The 16,455-nt window shown below is 42.9% G+C and overlaps 2 protein-coding genes across 2 annotated transcripts in view; one reads left to right on the top strand and one right to left on the bottom strand.

Moving 5' to 3' along the window:
- The window catches only part of SARC_05456 (hypothetical protein), a 10,945-nt gene extending 1,121 nt beyond the window's left edge, over window positions 1–9,824 (top strand). The window contains exons 2-13 of the mRNA XM_014300676.1: window positions 290–527; window positions 1,167–1,246; window positions 2,028–2,212; window positions 3,652–3,746; window positions 4,345–4,486; window positions 5,236–5,325; window positions 6,190–6,443; window positions 6,743–6,887; window positions 7,369–7,510; window positions 8,292–8,461; window positions 8,722–8,818; window positions 9,204–9,824. Coding sequence (XP_014156151.1) covers window positions 290–527; window positions 1,167–1,246; window positions 2,028–2,212; window positions 3,652–3,746; window positions 4,345–4,486; window positions 5,236–5,325; window positions 6,190–6,443; window positions 6,743–6,887; window positions 7,369–7,510; window positions 8,292–8,461; window positions 8,722–8,818; window positions 9,204–9,412 — 1,847 coding nt within the window. The 3' untranslated portion in view covers window positions 9,413–9,824. The remainder of the gene's footprint in view (window positions 1–289; window positions 528–1,166; window positions 1,247–2,027; window positions 2,213–3,651; window positions 3,747–4,344; window positions 4,487–5,235; window positions 5,326–6,189; window positions 6,444–6,742; window positions 6,888–7,368; window positions 7,511–8,291; window positions 8,462–8,721; window positions 8,819–9,203) is intronic.
- A 4-nt stretch (window positions 9,825–9,828) lies between these two features.
- Window positions 9,829–10,995, bottom strand: SARC_05455 (hypothetical protein). The gene has a single exon (XM_014300675.1). It carries the CDS (start codon window positions 10,807–10,809, stop codon window positions 10,324–10,326), a length of 486 nt encoding a protein of 161 aa, XP_014156150.1. The 5' UTR covers window positions 10,810–10,995; the 3' UTR covers window positions 9,829–10,323.
- Window positions 10,996–16,455: the final 5,460 nt, after the last annotated feature.

Below are 16,455 nucleotides of genomic sequence, written 5' to 3'. Positions count from 1 at the left end.
ATATATATATNTATATGTATATANATATATATATATATNTTATTATACATATGTATATATATATATATATATATACATATATATATATATATATATATATTGGGACTCATGTGTTATCAGAGCTGCGGGCAAGTAGACGTGTCATTGTTTGTACTTTCCACACAACCAGATGCGCTTGTATCTTTCTAGGACACTCTCAAACTACTCGTATTCACATGCGTCATTTTGAAGTTCGATACATTCTCCAACGTTATCGTTCACCCCCATCCATACTGTCTAACTCACACAGTCCTACGTCAAGAACCCGCAAACAAAGGCCCCACACTGCTAGAGAGTGAGCATTCCATTAGCAAGACGAACAGCCTGGCGCTGCGCAACCAGTTTGAGCTGTGCGATGACCTGCTGCATTCACGGCCTGTGTTTGCTGTGATAGAGGGCCATGTCACCGATGCTGGCGCTGCTGTGGCTGCTAGTTGCTACCACCGCGTAGCCACTAACAACTCGTCCTTCCAGGCCAGAAGTCAAAAGTATGAGTCTATATATATGTATATATATATATTATATATACAGTTATAAATCCAATATTGACGTATTTAGTGCAAACACATGTATTAGATATAGATGCCACAAATACAGGTGCCGTTGTATATGTCAGTTGTCATCTACATGTAGATGGTAATAGTTCGGCCCCGGGCCCAAATCAAGTAATACACAATTTTGAAGTGTGCACTCCCATATTCGCACATATATATATATATAGTTGTACCATCCATGCATGATGTATTGGAGCCCCCTGTCACAAAATAGATTCCGGTCTACAGACCAGGCCACACTAATAGTATGCCACCACAGGCTATTCTCTTTAAAACTCACACATCCGCATCGCGCCATGCCCATCCCATCGAACTAGATATACCACACCTTTGCTCATCTTCTAAGCGAGGGGTCGCATTCAAACCACTGCATGTATACTCTGTGAAATCGCAAACCACCTGCGTACACCACCACCCAATGACTATAGGGCGCATGATCACACATACACTCTGACCCACTGCCATGATCACACATACACTCTGACCCACTTCCATTATCACATATACACTCTGACCCACTTCCATGATCACACATACACGCCGACCCCACTCCCACCCACGACTTCGGCGCAGTTCCGGGCTAGTGCACGGTGGCATGTTACCGCTGCTGGCTTCATTGGATAACTATATGGCCGAGTATCTGGTACTGACAGGTATGTGTCTCCAGCACACCGCACCTCACATCTGATGTACCTGAGCTGGTTGCGTATGTGTGCGTGGGAGCTGGATGTGTACGCGTGCGTATGAGCTGGGTTGTCAGTATATGGGCCTTCGCAGGATGTCTACCTATGCCTCCGCCCGTGTACTGTATAGGCGCGAATGTCCCCACTTTCTTCTTTTATTTGATATGACAGTTTACTTGAACTCTGCATAGTTTACTTGAACTCTGCATAGTTTACTTGAACTCTGCATAGTTTACTTAGAGATCATTGATGTCTACACATGCTTAGTATGCATGGGACGAGTGTTATCGACAGGTACATGCGTGTTGGTGCGTACGCCAGTGGATGTGCACACCTCCTTGATAATTGCGAGGCTGTGTTCTAAACAGCTGACGGGAGTCATGCACTGTGCGCCATTATGTCCACGGTTGTGTAATTGCTTGAGCATCTCGCACAAACGTGCACGTTTTCCGCGTGCAATGTGATCGTATTCTATGACTAATACTTTCATTTAGAGCGTATTCTATGGGGTATCCTACCCTTCAAGGGGCGTATCTACCGTGCTCATACAGTGGTCACCATGATCTTTTCATCAGGTGTACAGTACTCGCAACTGTACACACACCCACAGCTGATCTGCCCCCCTCTCCCCCGTCCCACTGCACACACACCCACAGCTGATCTCACCCCCTCTCCCCGTCTCACTGTTGTCTTTGCTCATGCTTCACCCTCCATTGCCCCTGCAACCTCACACACCCCACATCCCACCCAGGCGCCACTCTGCACGGACAAGATCTGTTCACCAGTGGTCTTTCAACCGTGTATGTTCCCTACGAGCGTCTAGAGCTCTTGTACCAGCGCCTGCCCATGCTACTGTCTATCTCACCGGATACCATCCAGGCGGTACTGTGCGAGTTCGCCGAAGCCGGGCCCGCCGACGGCACCTTGGATTTTAAGGTATTTGACTATGCGTGTGGACGGGGTTTGTGTGTTGTGTGATAGGGGATTGCTTCGCTGTGTAGTGTACTGGTTAAGTCTGTGTCAATGTGCCAAGTTGTGTCAAGTTACGAGGATGTTCGGGGCGTTGTATGGCGTGTAGTCGCTACTTCAGGATATTTCGGACGGTAAAAGTAGCTCTACCTACACCGTAGTACGAATTATTTGTGAATGAATATATATAAATAGATATAGATATATTTATATTTATATATATATATATATATATATATATATATATATATATATATATACATATATATATACGCATATATATATATATGTATATATATATGTGCGTGTGTATGTTATATATATATATATATATTATGTATATTTAGGATGTTCGGGGCGTTGTATGGTGTGTAGTCGCTACTTCAGGATATTGTGGACGGTAAAAGTAACTCTACATATGACATGGTACGAATTATTTGTGAATGAATATATATATATACATAGATATGTATATATATATATATATATATATGTGTGTGTGTGTATGTATGTATGTATATATGTATATATATATATATATATATATATATATATATATATGTATGTATATATATGTGTGCGTGTGTATGTATATATATATATATATATGTGTGTGTTTGTGTGTGTTTGTGTGAGAGCAAAATTTACGAGTGTGTTGTGGGGCGTGTGTGCGATCGCTTGCTACTACTAGCTGTTTTTATATGAGTCTTGAAATGGTCGTAGTACCGCAGAGGTAGATAAACCCCATGTAGATAAACACCATCAAAACGCCGGTGCAGGGCGACATTGGCATGCTTTATTCCTGGAAGTGTAGTGCATGTCATCATGTGGGTAGTTCGGTATCCTGGCTGTCTTGAGTGTGGTTATATGTGTAGTGTACTTGTGTGCGTATCACGCTGTATACCGGGCCACAGTCTAACGGCAATAACAATACGTTTCGTGATCGCTCGTGGACGTCGTCCTATACGTTATTCAGGAATCGAATGCGTTAGACGGGGTGCACTCTGTCTGTGCGCACACGCAGGCCTCAGCTGCACAGTGAACTTCATATCATATCGGAGATGACTTGTTGTTTAGTGGGCACGTGCTGCATCATATCGGAGATGACTTGTTGTGTAGCTGGCACGTGCTGTTCAGAGCTTTCCCTCGTGGTGTGTATTGGTCCGGTCGAATACGCAGCTGGACGAAAGCAGCTCCATCGGGAGAACACATGCCACGGTTTAATCAAGGGGAGCCACTCACACCTTACGAGCAACCTGACAGCAGTATATACTTGTCCACAGCTCTACATATGTGGCCTGACACGTATATGCGCGTTGGTTGCGGCAGGCAAAACCCTAAAACTCTTACCCTCACCACAATGGTCCCGTCTTCTGATGTCTTCTTGTCCCTCTCACCTCACTCAGAAAATGGAGATGATCAAATCAGTGTTCCACTCGCGACACACAACCATCCACGAAGTCATGGAGAGTCTCAAAAAGGTCACTCGATCTCGTGAAATGTAGGTCTGATACGGCTCTAGCTGAAAACCCTAGAACCCTAAACCCTCAACTCTATGCCCTTACCTACACGCTGGTGGAGTGGTGCCGTGTCTGTTGTACTCCTGGGCTATACATACTACGTCCAAGTCGCATTTCAATAGAGCTTTTGACTCTGTGTGTGGCACCTTGTTTCGGCTCGTGACTTTCGCTTTTTTATATATATATATATACTCACACTTGCACTCTCACCCCCGAACCTCTATATAGGAGGCACGCTGTGATAGTGTTTCTCTGTACACATTGCCTCCGTTCCTATATATATTGAACTACAAGTATAACTCTCACTTGTTGCACAGATAAAAGTGTACGCAAACATGCAAAGCTTCTGCCTACCGCCACTATCCCTTCCACTGTGGAAGTCTGCAGTACCCAATGGCTGCAGAGGGGTAACCCAACGTTCGCACACTTCTAATATCATTACACTGCTTTGAACTGGGTTGGGTGGAGGTTTACTGGTGTTTTGAGTGTATTCGAGAAGTGGTAGACATATAAAGCTATAAAAAGAAATGCTCATCGTGCTCTTATCCCGCTATCTCTTCTATTCGAAACTGGGAGTAGAATGGAGGCCAGAATGCCGACTATGATCGACGAGGAGACACTCATGAGCGAAGTCCACAACAGCCACGAGCAGTTTGCCATCAACACCTACAACCAAATCAGACACAACTTACTCGACCCACAGGTCGAGAAGGAACTTGAGGTATCTAAGTGGGGAGTTGGTACAGATATATGTATTGTGTTATGTTCTTCGTGCTCAGTAGTGGACATTGGTTGCTATCGTGGATCTATTTGTATGCAATATAACCTATATAGATATATACATTATAGGTATTTACGGTAGACAAGTGCTTCTGTTCAGACCAATCAACCGGATGTCGAAGTATGGTGATGCGTATTGGCCTTCTTTTTCTGTGCGTCGCAGAGTGTTATATGGCGTTCTGATCTAAAGCCATCACGTTGATACCATGTTGGCGTGCGTCTCATCTCTGAGCTGGATTATAGTTGACACTTTCGCGTGGTAGAGATCACTATGAAATCCTACAATCGCTCCCCTATCAATCATCCTTTGGGTTCTAGCTAAAACCTTAAAACAACAATTTGTGTACTCAACCCAAATGTGTTCTGCTGAACTTGACGTACGGTGCGCGTTCAAACTTGGTTTTCTGACCGTCTCGACTTCCCTGTTCAAATTCATCCCCGCTGATCCTCCTCACCAATGTCCATGTCTCCCATGTATCGCCCGCTGTAGCCTGTGTGGTGGGTGTTGTATGGTGGTTCATTCTAGAGTGTGGTGGGTGTTGTATGGTGGTTCATTCTTGACCAGCCACTCTCAGGCTTATGAACAGATGGGTTTCCCGTACTAACTACCCTTACGACCCTGTAGTGACTCTGACTGACGCTCACTGATCTCATAACACGTGGCACATGTCACGTTTGCTCCACTCACAGATCACTCTGCGCATGATTCGAGAGGCGCGGCAGTTGTCCATGCAGTCACGATTGAAGTATTTCTTCAGACTGCAGACCAATGTGAAGAAGGTGTGTGGATAAATGTTAGTACAATGAGGTGTGTGGATGAATGTTAGTACAATAAGGTATGTGGATGAATGTTAGTACAATATGGTGTGTGGATGAATGTCAGTACAAGGGAAAGGAATGATGCGGAAAGCAGTAGCGTATCTACATGTGGTACATGCGTTTATCTAAATTGCGCGTTCGTCTAGTTTCAGAACGGTTGTATATATTACGTCCTAGCAACTATCACACGCAGATACAAGCACAACATTAAGCTCACATGTATGTAACTATCATACATAGATACAAGCACAACATTAAACTCGCATGTATGTAACAATCACACGCAGATACAAGCACAATATTAAGCTCACATGTATGTAACAATCACCAACATTAAGCTCACATGTATGTAACTATCACACGCAGATACAAGCACATCATTAAGCTCACATGTATGTAACTATCACACGCAGATACAAGCACAACATTAAACTCACATATATGTAACTATCATACGCACATACAAGCACAACATTAAGCTCACATATATGTAACAATCACACGCACATACAAGCACAACGCTAGACTCACATATATGTAACAATCATACGCACATACAAGCACAACATTTAACTCACATATATGTAACTATCATACGCACATACCAACGCAATATTAAGCTCACATGTATGTAACTATCGCACGCACGTAAAGCACAACATTAAGCTCACATTGATGTAACTATCACACGCAGATACAAAAACAGCATACAACACACCCGTATGTATACACTATGTCCACACATCCAATACACGCAGAGACAAACACAACATCACACACACCTCACTGTCAATCCGTTCTCACCAACCCCCCACCCCCCCACAGATGGGTCTCAACCGCGAGTTCGCCGACTATCGCCGGCCCTTACCAGCTGAGCATGAGCTGTGTCTGCCCGTCCACGCCGCACTGGAACAGAAGATGGCTAAGGTGGCACGCACCATCGACGATGTGGCTGAGGACGCCATTCTCAAGCACCTGAACAAGTTTGGGGACCGGTACGGGGGTGAGCAGTCTGGCTTTGCTACTAAGTTCCTGAAGGACTCTCTGGGCGAGAGGGCATACGCCTCGATCCCAGCAAAGTATGTCCGGGCGCTTCTGGGGTGTATCGGTTGCTATGGTAACGGTGTGCGAGTGGATATATGATACGGATGGGCACCTACTACGCGGTTGAGACTTGTGTGTCTGTGAAGGGCTTGTCACGTAGTGTACAGACACGATGTTCCGTATTCCTTTCAGGCGCGCTCAGATATATATGTATATGTAACCGTCTGCATATATGTACGTATGCCTGGTTCTGCGTCCTTATACATCACATCGCCAATATGTTCCAATTCGTATCTATAGCTGAAATTCACCTCTCTTTCTCTGTGTGTGACAGTATGAGACCCAAACGTGAGCCAGTCGGCCAGACCGGATTTGTGGATGAAACAGGCGCAATCCATGTTGAACAGCCAGCTGTGGGGGGAACCGAAGCCGATTCCAAACATCCCAAGGACACGAGTACAGTCGAGTTGAACGAACAGGTAGACTACTTTTTAGTGGCGTCTAGGGTTATTGTACATACAAATATACATGTATATGTGTATGTATATGTATATGTATATGTATATGTATATGTATATGTATATGCATATGTATATGTATATGTATATGTATATATATATATATATATATATACGTACATAAAAACATGCATGCACACATGCATAAAAACATACATGCAAATATACATACATACATACATACATACATACATACTTCACGCGTGCATGTACACATACCTACCTATATACATAAGTACATTATACGTACGTACGTAAATATCTGTTTATATATATATATATACATATATGTATATTATATATATATGTGTGTGTATATGTATATATAACAATATAACAATATATGTTTACATATTTATATGTTCATATATCTATAAGTTTATATATCGCAAGTACACTGTCATTCCTCTCCTCAGTGACTTTATCACATCTTTCCGCACAGGGTGAGCCTTTGGTAACGTATGAACTGACTGAAAGTGGTGCTCTTGAAGTGCGTGATCATGGTACGCAGGATGACATCACTATTGAAATCAGTGACATGGAGGATAGTGCTGACGAGGGGGCGGCCACCGCTGCACCATACGGTATGCGCTCAGAAGCTATGTGTGGCTTATTTACAAGTGCTGTTCATGTCCACGTAAGTTGTGTTTATTCACGATATGTGTAGCTTGTTCATTAGAATCGTTCAGGTTAACGCAAGTGTTGTATCGTTTGTGCACAAAGGTTGATCACGCTCACGCAAGTGGTGAGCACGCATAAGATATGATGTGTATAATTGCGAATGCGATACCCACAAAAATGTGGGGACTTACGTGTGGTATGTCTCTACGTTCTCTCTTTGTTCAGTAGTGCTGTCAACGGTTTATGGCACGATACATCGAACTCTCTGGTACCAGTGCTAGCTTAGGCTGTTATGAGTGGCACTATCTCGGGGGTTTGCAATTAGATGAGGGTTCTCTAAATACTCGCACTAGATGATATCGTAGTTATGTAGGGATGGCTCTTGTAAATAGACGTCCGCTTGAGCAGGTGTTCGTACTTCACGCTTGTCACGGCTTATTTAATGGCCTCTGTTGCCTTATTTTTTGCCCTCGTCTGCTTAAACACCGGTTTCAGTTGCCGTGCAGAGCCCATCCTGCTCAGACTGAGGGTGAGGTGGTTGACCCACAGATAGCATACTATCGCGCTGTGCTTTGTGTCTGGCTTACTTACGGGGCTGCCTATGGGTACTATATAGTTGGCATGCATGTATGCCTGATATCAACGTACTCAACCTTAACGGAACGGTACGTGTATGCGTGTAGCAAAAACCTACACGTAAGTATCGACACCCAGTACTAACCGCAGCCATCCTCTGCACATCAGGCCATGAGGTGGACATCCCCCTCTACCGAAAGGACGACGGCCCAGCGGACGAGAGTGACAAGAGCGAAGGCATGCTGATGGATGAGATCAACGTGTTCCATACACCGGGAGCCAAGGGAGTCATCACACACTCAGAGTTCTGGCACGCCGTCTCCATGGTCAAGCGCCGGGTGAGTGTGTGAGCGCTGCCGAGTTATAACTAGCACACGCGCGTGGTAGTCGGTACTCCTACAAGCCTATAATACGACGTCCCTCCTGTAAGGGTGGCCAGTTTTCTGGTATAACACAGCGGTGGGTAGGCCTATGTGTATTGCTGACTAGTGCGCCCAGTGCGGACGCCCTACCACGCCCGTACTATCTCTTACTCAAGGTTTGTCGCAAATATAGCGGTCAATACGTCTTCTCATACATGTGTCTTCCACTTTCACAGAAAAAGAACAAGTACGGCTTGGGCTTCTGCTCACAGTTCGATATTCTGCGTCGCCTGTCCCACAGACTTCAGATTCCTGGGAATCGCGCTCAGCTCGGTATGTATGCTCTTCACCATCCGTTTCGGTCACGACTAGACTATAATATTATTGGGATCTCACTCTCTCTGTATGTTAATCGGTTTGAAAGGTGTTTATGCTTCACCATCCGTTTCGGTCACTGCTAGACTATAATATTATGTAGTCGGATCTCACTCTCTGTAGGATAATTGGCTTGAAAGTTTGAACGCAAATTGTCCCACACCATAGCGTATGCCCTTACCATTCAGTATTGTGTAGTGGGATGAATCCGTTTGAGGGTTTCCAACCGGTTCAGGGTCGCATAGAAGCATTGCGTTCGTACAGGGTCCCACAATTCGTGTATTACACTAATACTCTTTGTCACTTCGGATACCCGATGTGTGCTATGGCTTCGTTTGCGCAGATTCGCTGTTCAGTGTAGACGATCGCAGATTACAACACGAGAAGGTCCTGTACTCCGTGGATAGGGAAGAGCGAGCCAACATGCTCAAGAAGCAAGTCGAGGAAGAACAGCATCTGCTCAACCAGAGTCGCCAGCAGATTGTGGACATCAAGCGGAACAAGCTCAAGGCTAAGCGCAAACGGTACCTCGACAGAAAGAAGGCGCAGTAAGAGGTGTGGCAGCATTGGGCTGGGTACATGCAAGAGAAACGGGTGAATGGCAGAGGGGTGAGAAGAGGGACGAGAACATAGCTGTGGTAGTAGAGATGACTCGGGAGTTCTTCTCGTGACCTGAGCTCGTTGGAGAGGTGCTGTATTTTAATCGCTACTACAGTCGCAATAAACTCATTACTTGTGGTAATCCGTGTGCGATATTGGGATAGATGTCGGAACACTGAAGGGGATATACTGTGATAGTCTCAGCGTGCAAAAGTGAAATAAACAGATATGGTGGCACACCGTAGCCTTTGAAGCTATCTCAGCTCGTACCGCAAAACTGGTACAAAGTGAAAGTTTCCCCATGAACAAACAAAACGTATTCAAAATAAGTCATGTATTCAAGTTCAAATCGGACAGTGATGACGCCATTTCAGTAATATAAAGATTTATTGACATGACTTTACATTGGGTTCCGAGTGCAAGAATTGGTTTGTCGCACTCGGTGATATCTCTCATTGCGCTTGGTAATATCGCTGTCGTTTTGACGGCTGAATTGACAATAGACCATATCTACATCGTCCCGCGCGTTAAGTAGCTGGGGGAGACTCGCGCATTTGGTAACTTTACACAGTGGCAAAGGTGTTTGTGCCAAGATATGCTGCGATAATTATAAACATGCGCATCGGGTTCGGATCCGGATTCAAGCCGTTTGCCTGGGTACATCTTGGGATAAGCGCCCATTCAAGTGTAGGTCAAAAGGTGATGAACGAACCAGGGATCCAATGATGCAACACTTGAGTGATTCGAGCGAGCTCTACTTGTGTCTCCGAGTTAGAGACACCTCAATCAGTCCTCGTTAACTGTACAGGATGATATGTAGGTGAAGGAAGGTAGGTATAACGTGGCGTGGTTTAACACCTCATTTAGTACTTGCCACTTCCGACAGTTATATCCAGACCATACTCCGCCAGGGTGTTACTTTCCTGACGCCTGATCTCGTTTGTGGGATCCGTTCCTTGCATGAACATCATACTAACCGTAGGGGAGTGTGCGGGACTGGTCTCCACGCTGCAATTAGACTGTTCTGAGTCACTCTCGCTATTGTTCCGGTACAAAGCATAGTCCCCTGGGAGATTGTTAGAAGCTTTTGCCTGACTCATCGCCGCAATTTGAGCGCCATTGGCATTCGCACCCGAAGAAAACACTCGTCTTCCTGATTGATCAGCAAAGTTTGGATTGGCAAGTAAGACAGCCGGGCACGACTTACGAGGTAACGCGTTCTTGGAGGCTGACGCTAGGAAGGGCCAGGGACGTACGGGGAGTTTGCTATGCTTACTGCTGCCGGATGCGTTCACAGCAGCTTCCGAGGCCATATCATAGCTCGTTTTGGTACGAAAAAGAGAGAACATATCCGATGAGAAAGAGATTGATAGGCAGCCGGGATGGCACTAGCGCAGCGGGTGTTTGGTTCTATAATATCTGTAGTTTGTACTATTATGCAACTACGTATTGCGTCTCCAGTGTGTTTTATATGTGCATTGTATAATGTATATTGCATAGACCCTATACTCTAAATCGAGGGTACATAATATTCATGTAGTATGCTATGGGCCTCTGGTCTCCGCCTGATCAGTGATATACCACTTTCAACTTTCAGGAGTATGCATACAAAGTCGTCGAAAATCAACAAGTTTATAAATAGACAACTTATGATTGGCTATTAGCCTCGGAAAAAGTACCAAATGAGTGCGGGGACATGTAAAAAAAATCGATCCGGATTCCAGAAGTTTCGGCACAAGTCAAAGTGACCAAAAATTTATTACCCCCAGACCCCAGTTCCCAAGCCCCAGTCCCCAAGCCCCAGCCTCCAGGTCCCAGACCCCAGGTTCAGGGTCAGAAGTTCAACTCAGGTAGGAGCCGGGAGAGGAGGGCCCAGAATTTATTATTATTATAAATTGTCCTTCTGGACTGTGTTCTCTCTTGTGGAGTTGGAGTCTTGGAGTCTTAAGTCTTGGACCCATATGAAATAAATATTTTGTAAAAAAATAATTATCGACATTGACACATTCTCCATAGCCTTCTCAAGTTCTCCTCTCTTCTTGTGCTGAATTCAGAAGGCTATTTCTATTCATAAAATCATAAAGCATTCTCAGAATCTCAGTGAGCAGCCTCAAGCTCTCAGGCCCTCAGGCACTCCGGCTGACTCAGCCCTCACTCTGTCAGGCATGACTCACAGTGGCACAGTGGCACAGACTCGCAGACTCACAGACTCACAGTCTCAGTCTCACAGACTCACCGGCGTCACAGCTCATCAGTATTACAGTTTTTAGTTCACACTGACACAAAACAAGAAGGGAGTAAAATAAATATCAGTTATTCAATAAGTATTGATTGTACTCTGTATTTATAAGGGGGATAGGATGTGCTATTTTGTTTTTGGGTTCATTTTGGGCCCAAAATACAAAGGGGGGGGGGGGGGAACAAATACAATTTGAACCCGAATTTTGCCCTAGTACCTTGTAGATTCCTAAACCCTACTATTGTCGTAATTGAAATAACCTATTCGATATTTACAAAACAAAATGTGACTGTATTTTATATAGTATGTATAGGGAGAGTTTCTCTCTTTTTTCTTTATCGTTTACGACATCAAATATTTTAGCTCGACATACATGATATCGTTGGCCAATGTGTATTATATTATCAAATTGTGCCTAACGTATACAAAAATTTTAAAAGTACAAAATGAACCAAAAATCTAATGATCAATGGGGGGGGGGGGTGCGTGGGGTAACCCTAAAGACATGAAGTAAATATTTCTCATTTTTTTCCTTTTTTATAATAAAAGAAAAAATACTTTTGTTGGATTTTACAATTTCAGAGTGACGTCAAAAAAAAATACAAAGTTCCCAAAAGACCTGAAACACTCTTGGCCTGCCCCTTAAAAAATGAAAAAAAATGCGAACCATAGTCCTAAATAGATTGAAACAGAACGGCAATCCTTTAGTTTTTTTTTATACCTTGTTGGTTTATATTTTTTTATTGTAGATGTAATATTTAAAAATAATATACATACAATTTAGGCAATCAGACCATGGCTATAGAGCTATAGCATGCTTTTACAACAATCCCCTTTAATTGTTTTTTTTATATTAAACTCGTTTTTTTAACAATACATGTCAAATATGTGTTTTTTTAATAAATATTTTTAGAAGGCTACCTTTGTGTACTTGTTATATATTTACACTGTGATACATATAAAATCTTTTTTTAATATAGACACAGAAAAAATACTGTGTGAAGTCTGATCGACTCTGAATGTCTGACACAGTGAGTCAGTGACACACACACTCTCTCTCAGAGAGAGCTCTAGTAGTCAGCTCTACTACTAGTAGTAGAGATGGAGAGGGGGACTGCGGCGACTGGAGGTGAGCGACAGCGAGTCAGCGGTCAGAGAATGCAGAAGTTCACAAGAGTTTTTCAGAGTTCAGGACTGTCTTCAGCCGTTTTCAGGATTCAAAACCCTTGTTTCAAAAAAATATGACGAGACGAAGTTTCAGGCTATGTAAATATGTATTTAAATAATATTTTAGTAAAATCCCCGGCCCCGCTAATAAAATTCGGTCCTGGGCCCTGGGGTCCTGGACTCCTGGACTGACCTCGATACCCTGGACTCTGGAGTCTGGATTGGAATCCTGCGACCTGTCGAAGACTCGTGACTTCGTGAGTATTCAAACTAGGATCCCGAATTACGGCTGGAAAGAGCCCCCGCAAGAACGAATCAGGGACAGACTGACAGGCGCCTAAAAACCTATTTACTATTCCACCGAGTGACTGACAGTCTGACAGACTGACACTGTCCGTGTTTTTCAATAAAATACAGGGGACTATAGGTACATACATATGTACTACAGCTTTTTAAAATGGTACAGCAGGACGCAGGTAGCCGGCTATAGCCGTAAGAGTGAGCCGAGTCAGCCGAGTCAGCCGACAGCCCGACAGCCCGACACTCGAGTGACTCGACACTTCAACAGCCTATAGCCAGCTACCATGCCATTATTAACATAAAAATATAAGAGAAATAATTGCCGTAATTTTTGTAAGAAATACGTATTAAGGTCCATTCCTGATTTTTAAAATTAAGATTTACGTAAGGAAATCAAATTTCGGAATTAGGAATTTAAGAAGTATGTAGCACTTAGTCGGACTTTAAGAAATATTTTATTTCTTAATTAAGAAAATAGGAATATGGCCGATTATGTTCTTCATACGAAATAAGCAGATCCCGATATTATATTTTTTTTAAGAAACGGGATACATTCTTATTTTATCTTATTTTCGCTCACATGGTGACTAAAATCATATATCTAGTATGTTCAGTAATCAGAGTGTAAATTTATTTCGTTTCTATAGTTAGATATATTGTACGTCGGATTGTAGATTAGTATGGCGGCAACTAGTGAGGATCCCGAGGGAAGGGCAGCTACAGAGACAGTCAGCAGCCCACCGACTGGAAAGGACACGGCGAGCTCTGAAAACGTGCAGTCAAGCACAAAGAAAAGTGCAATCAACATCCAAAGTGTACAAGGAACTCATCAATGTTGACGCTGTAAGTGGGTCACAGTATAGTTATTTAAAGTTCTACCGAGGGTTCACTAAGATACAAAAACTCGATTTCGCGGCTACAAAAAAAACTTGATTTCGCGGCTACAAAGTTTAAAGTAGACGAAAATGACTGCAATAAGGCCATCTGTAGATATTGTGATAACGACAGGATGTATGTTTGGAACCGTAAGAACGCTAATAACACCATCATTCATTACGGAAATAAAAGCACGATAAAGAGTGTTATGATGATATTAGCAAGTTAGTCACCAGACAACTGAAGAAGCAAGCGAACAAGAATGGGTGGCAGCAGAGTATTATGGGTTTTGGTTCTTCCAGCAAGCGACCACGTATGAACTATAGTTCTGCTTTTAGGTGCGATGTGTTGCAAAAAAGATCTTTCTTTTGAACTCGAAAGGAAACCCGAGCTTAGGGAATGGATCAACGCAGCACTGGCGGTGCCTACGAATCCCCACTCTCAATACACACCTGCAACACCTGATACAATACGGAAGTATTTGCTGATATTAGAAAATGCTATCAGAAAACAAAATACAACATTTCGAGCTGGAAAAGAAAATAGTGTTAATGGTAAACTAGACATGCGACAGATAATACATAGTGCGACATCAGATAATTCATCCAAACAGAATGGCTATGTGCAAACTTTGTATTAGGATGCAGTGCACATCGTGTAGCATTAGTATTGAAAATTTCTATTGGAGGTTCGTTAGTGACAGCAACCGACAAAATGCGAGAGGTATTCGAGTACAACAAAAAGGGACTACACAAAGAAAGTGTAGAAAAGCAACTCAATATCTTTGAGAATCTTTTAGACGCATACAACCAGGAAGCTATGAAAGATGTGAATACACCAGCTTACGATAGGGATAATATTATTTATTTCAAAGGAGTTAAGTTACAATGTTTGTACATATGATATGGCTCTCATAGCCGTTATAGTGGTTCGGGGAAGATAGATGGGAAGAAATGGTCAGTAACTTCCCTGTTGAAGCTTGGACCAAGTGAATCGACAATGAAGGATATGCGCTGGGTCAATTCAGGCCGGTGCTTACAAAATTCTGACACCATCGAGTGTGTCACGTATTCGCTTTCTGACCTACTAAATAGCGTACCTACCTCTGTGGTTCGGATCAGGTCTTTTTCGTGCTTACGATAGTAAACCTGTATCCGACATGTTGCACTTTTGTATTTAATGGTCAAGAGAGACGATCTAAATTATCCTGATATCCAGGATAGATGATCCAAAAGAGAGTTTACCAGGGACTGATAGTCTGTGGGGCACCGCAAGAGGCAAGATTCAAAGAGATAAATTCAAAAGCACAAAACATATACGCGAAGTACGTACGGCGAGAATTCTTAGCAAGTACTCGCCCATTGATGCAGTGCCAGATGAATATACAATCTGCGAACGACATCTTGGCGGATTCCATGGAACATGTACTCGATTGCAAACTTCTCTTGGGGGATGATATTAGTATCGAAGTGGCCAAATCAACGGGGCCAAAATAAGAATACGAGATTACAAGCGAAGAAACCCTAACTGAGGCAATACTGGCTTATCGCGTTAGACTTCGAGAGAACATCTTGCATTACTTTCCACAGAAGCCGAATATTGATACACTAGTTAACTATTATCTCCACCCGCTCCACAAGGATCAAATGTTGTAAAATTCGGTCTAACAAAGGAGATACTAATACCTTAGAATAAATAAACGCGTAGGTAAATTCTAAGTATCGTTTAAATATCGATATAAATAAACGAAATGAGACGTTTAATAAAGTTAGGTTTGGCTCGTGAAAACAGCAATACTCTGAGGAATTGTGAGGCTGAGACATTGCCTATAAATAATCCTCTCAGTACTGTTTCCGGGTCTAGTCTGGAGAAACACTTGACAGACAAGGCGACAGTTGCGACGGAACTCAAGTCTGTTGCCGCCATTGACCGAGATACTGGAGGATTACGAAGATGAAGCAAATGATATTTGAGACAACTATTTAATTCCTGACAGCACACTAGCCTGATGGGGATTGGGGTGAAATCCGTCGATCCCATTAAGCTTGTGCGACTGCCAATACTTTGATAAAGCATCTATAGAATAGAATAATTATTTAACCATATGTTTAAATACCATAGTGGAGACAGTCTTCATCTGCGATAGTATAACAATAAGTATATAATATAAATAAAAATCGGTTTACATTTTCGTATAGACATGTGTTCATGTCTAATTGCATGTACACATACCTATACGCTTGTGTATATAAAAAATAATAAAGCAATCGACATTAGAACACATACCATGATTATTATCTTTCCTCATAAAATAAGCGCGAAAGCGAATTGTTAGGGATAATATTATTTATTTCAAAAAATGACAAGTATGTATGTTACAATGTATGAACATATGGTATGGCTCTCATAGTGG

Source organism: Sphaeroforma arctica (genome assembly GCF_001186125.1).
Source record: "Sphaeroforma arctica JP610 unplaced genomic scaffold supercont1.349, whole genome shotgun sequence".
Classification (NCBI taxonomy): domain Eukaryota; class Ichthyosporea; order Ichthyophonida; genus Sphaeroforma; species Sphaeroforma arctica.
This window is presented reverse-complemented; position numbering and strand designations above follow the sequence as displayed.

Bases quoted from the DNA above. Each gene is read 5' to 3' on its own strand.
- SARC_05455 (XM_014300675.1), bottom strand. From the start codon at position 10,809: ATGTTCTCTCTTTTTCGTACCAAAACGAGCTATGATATGGCCTCGGAA.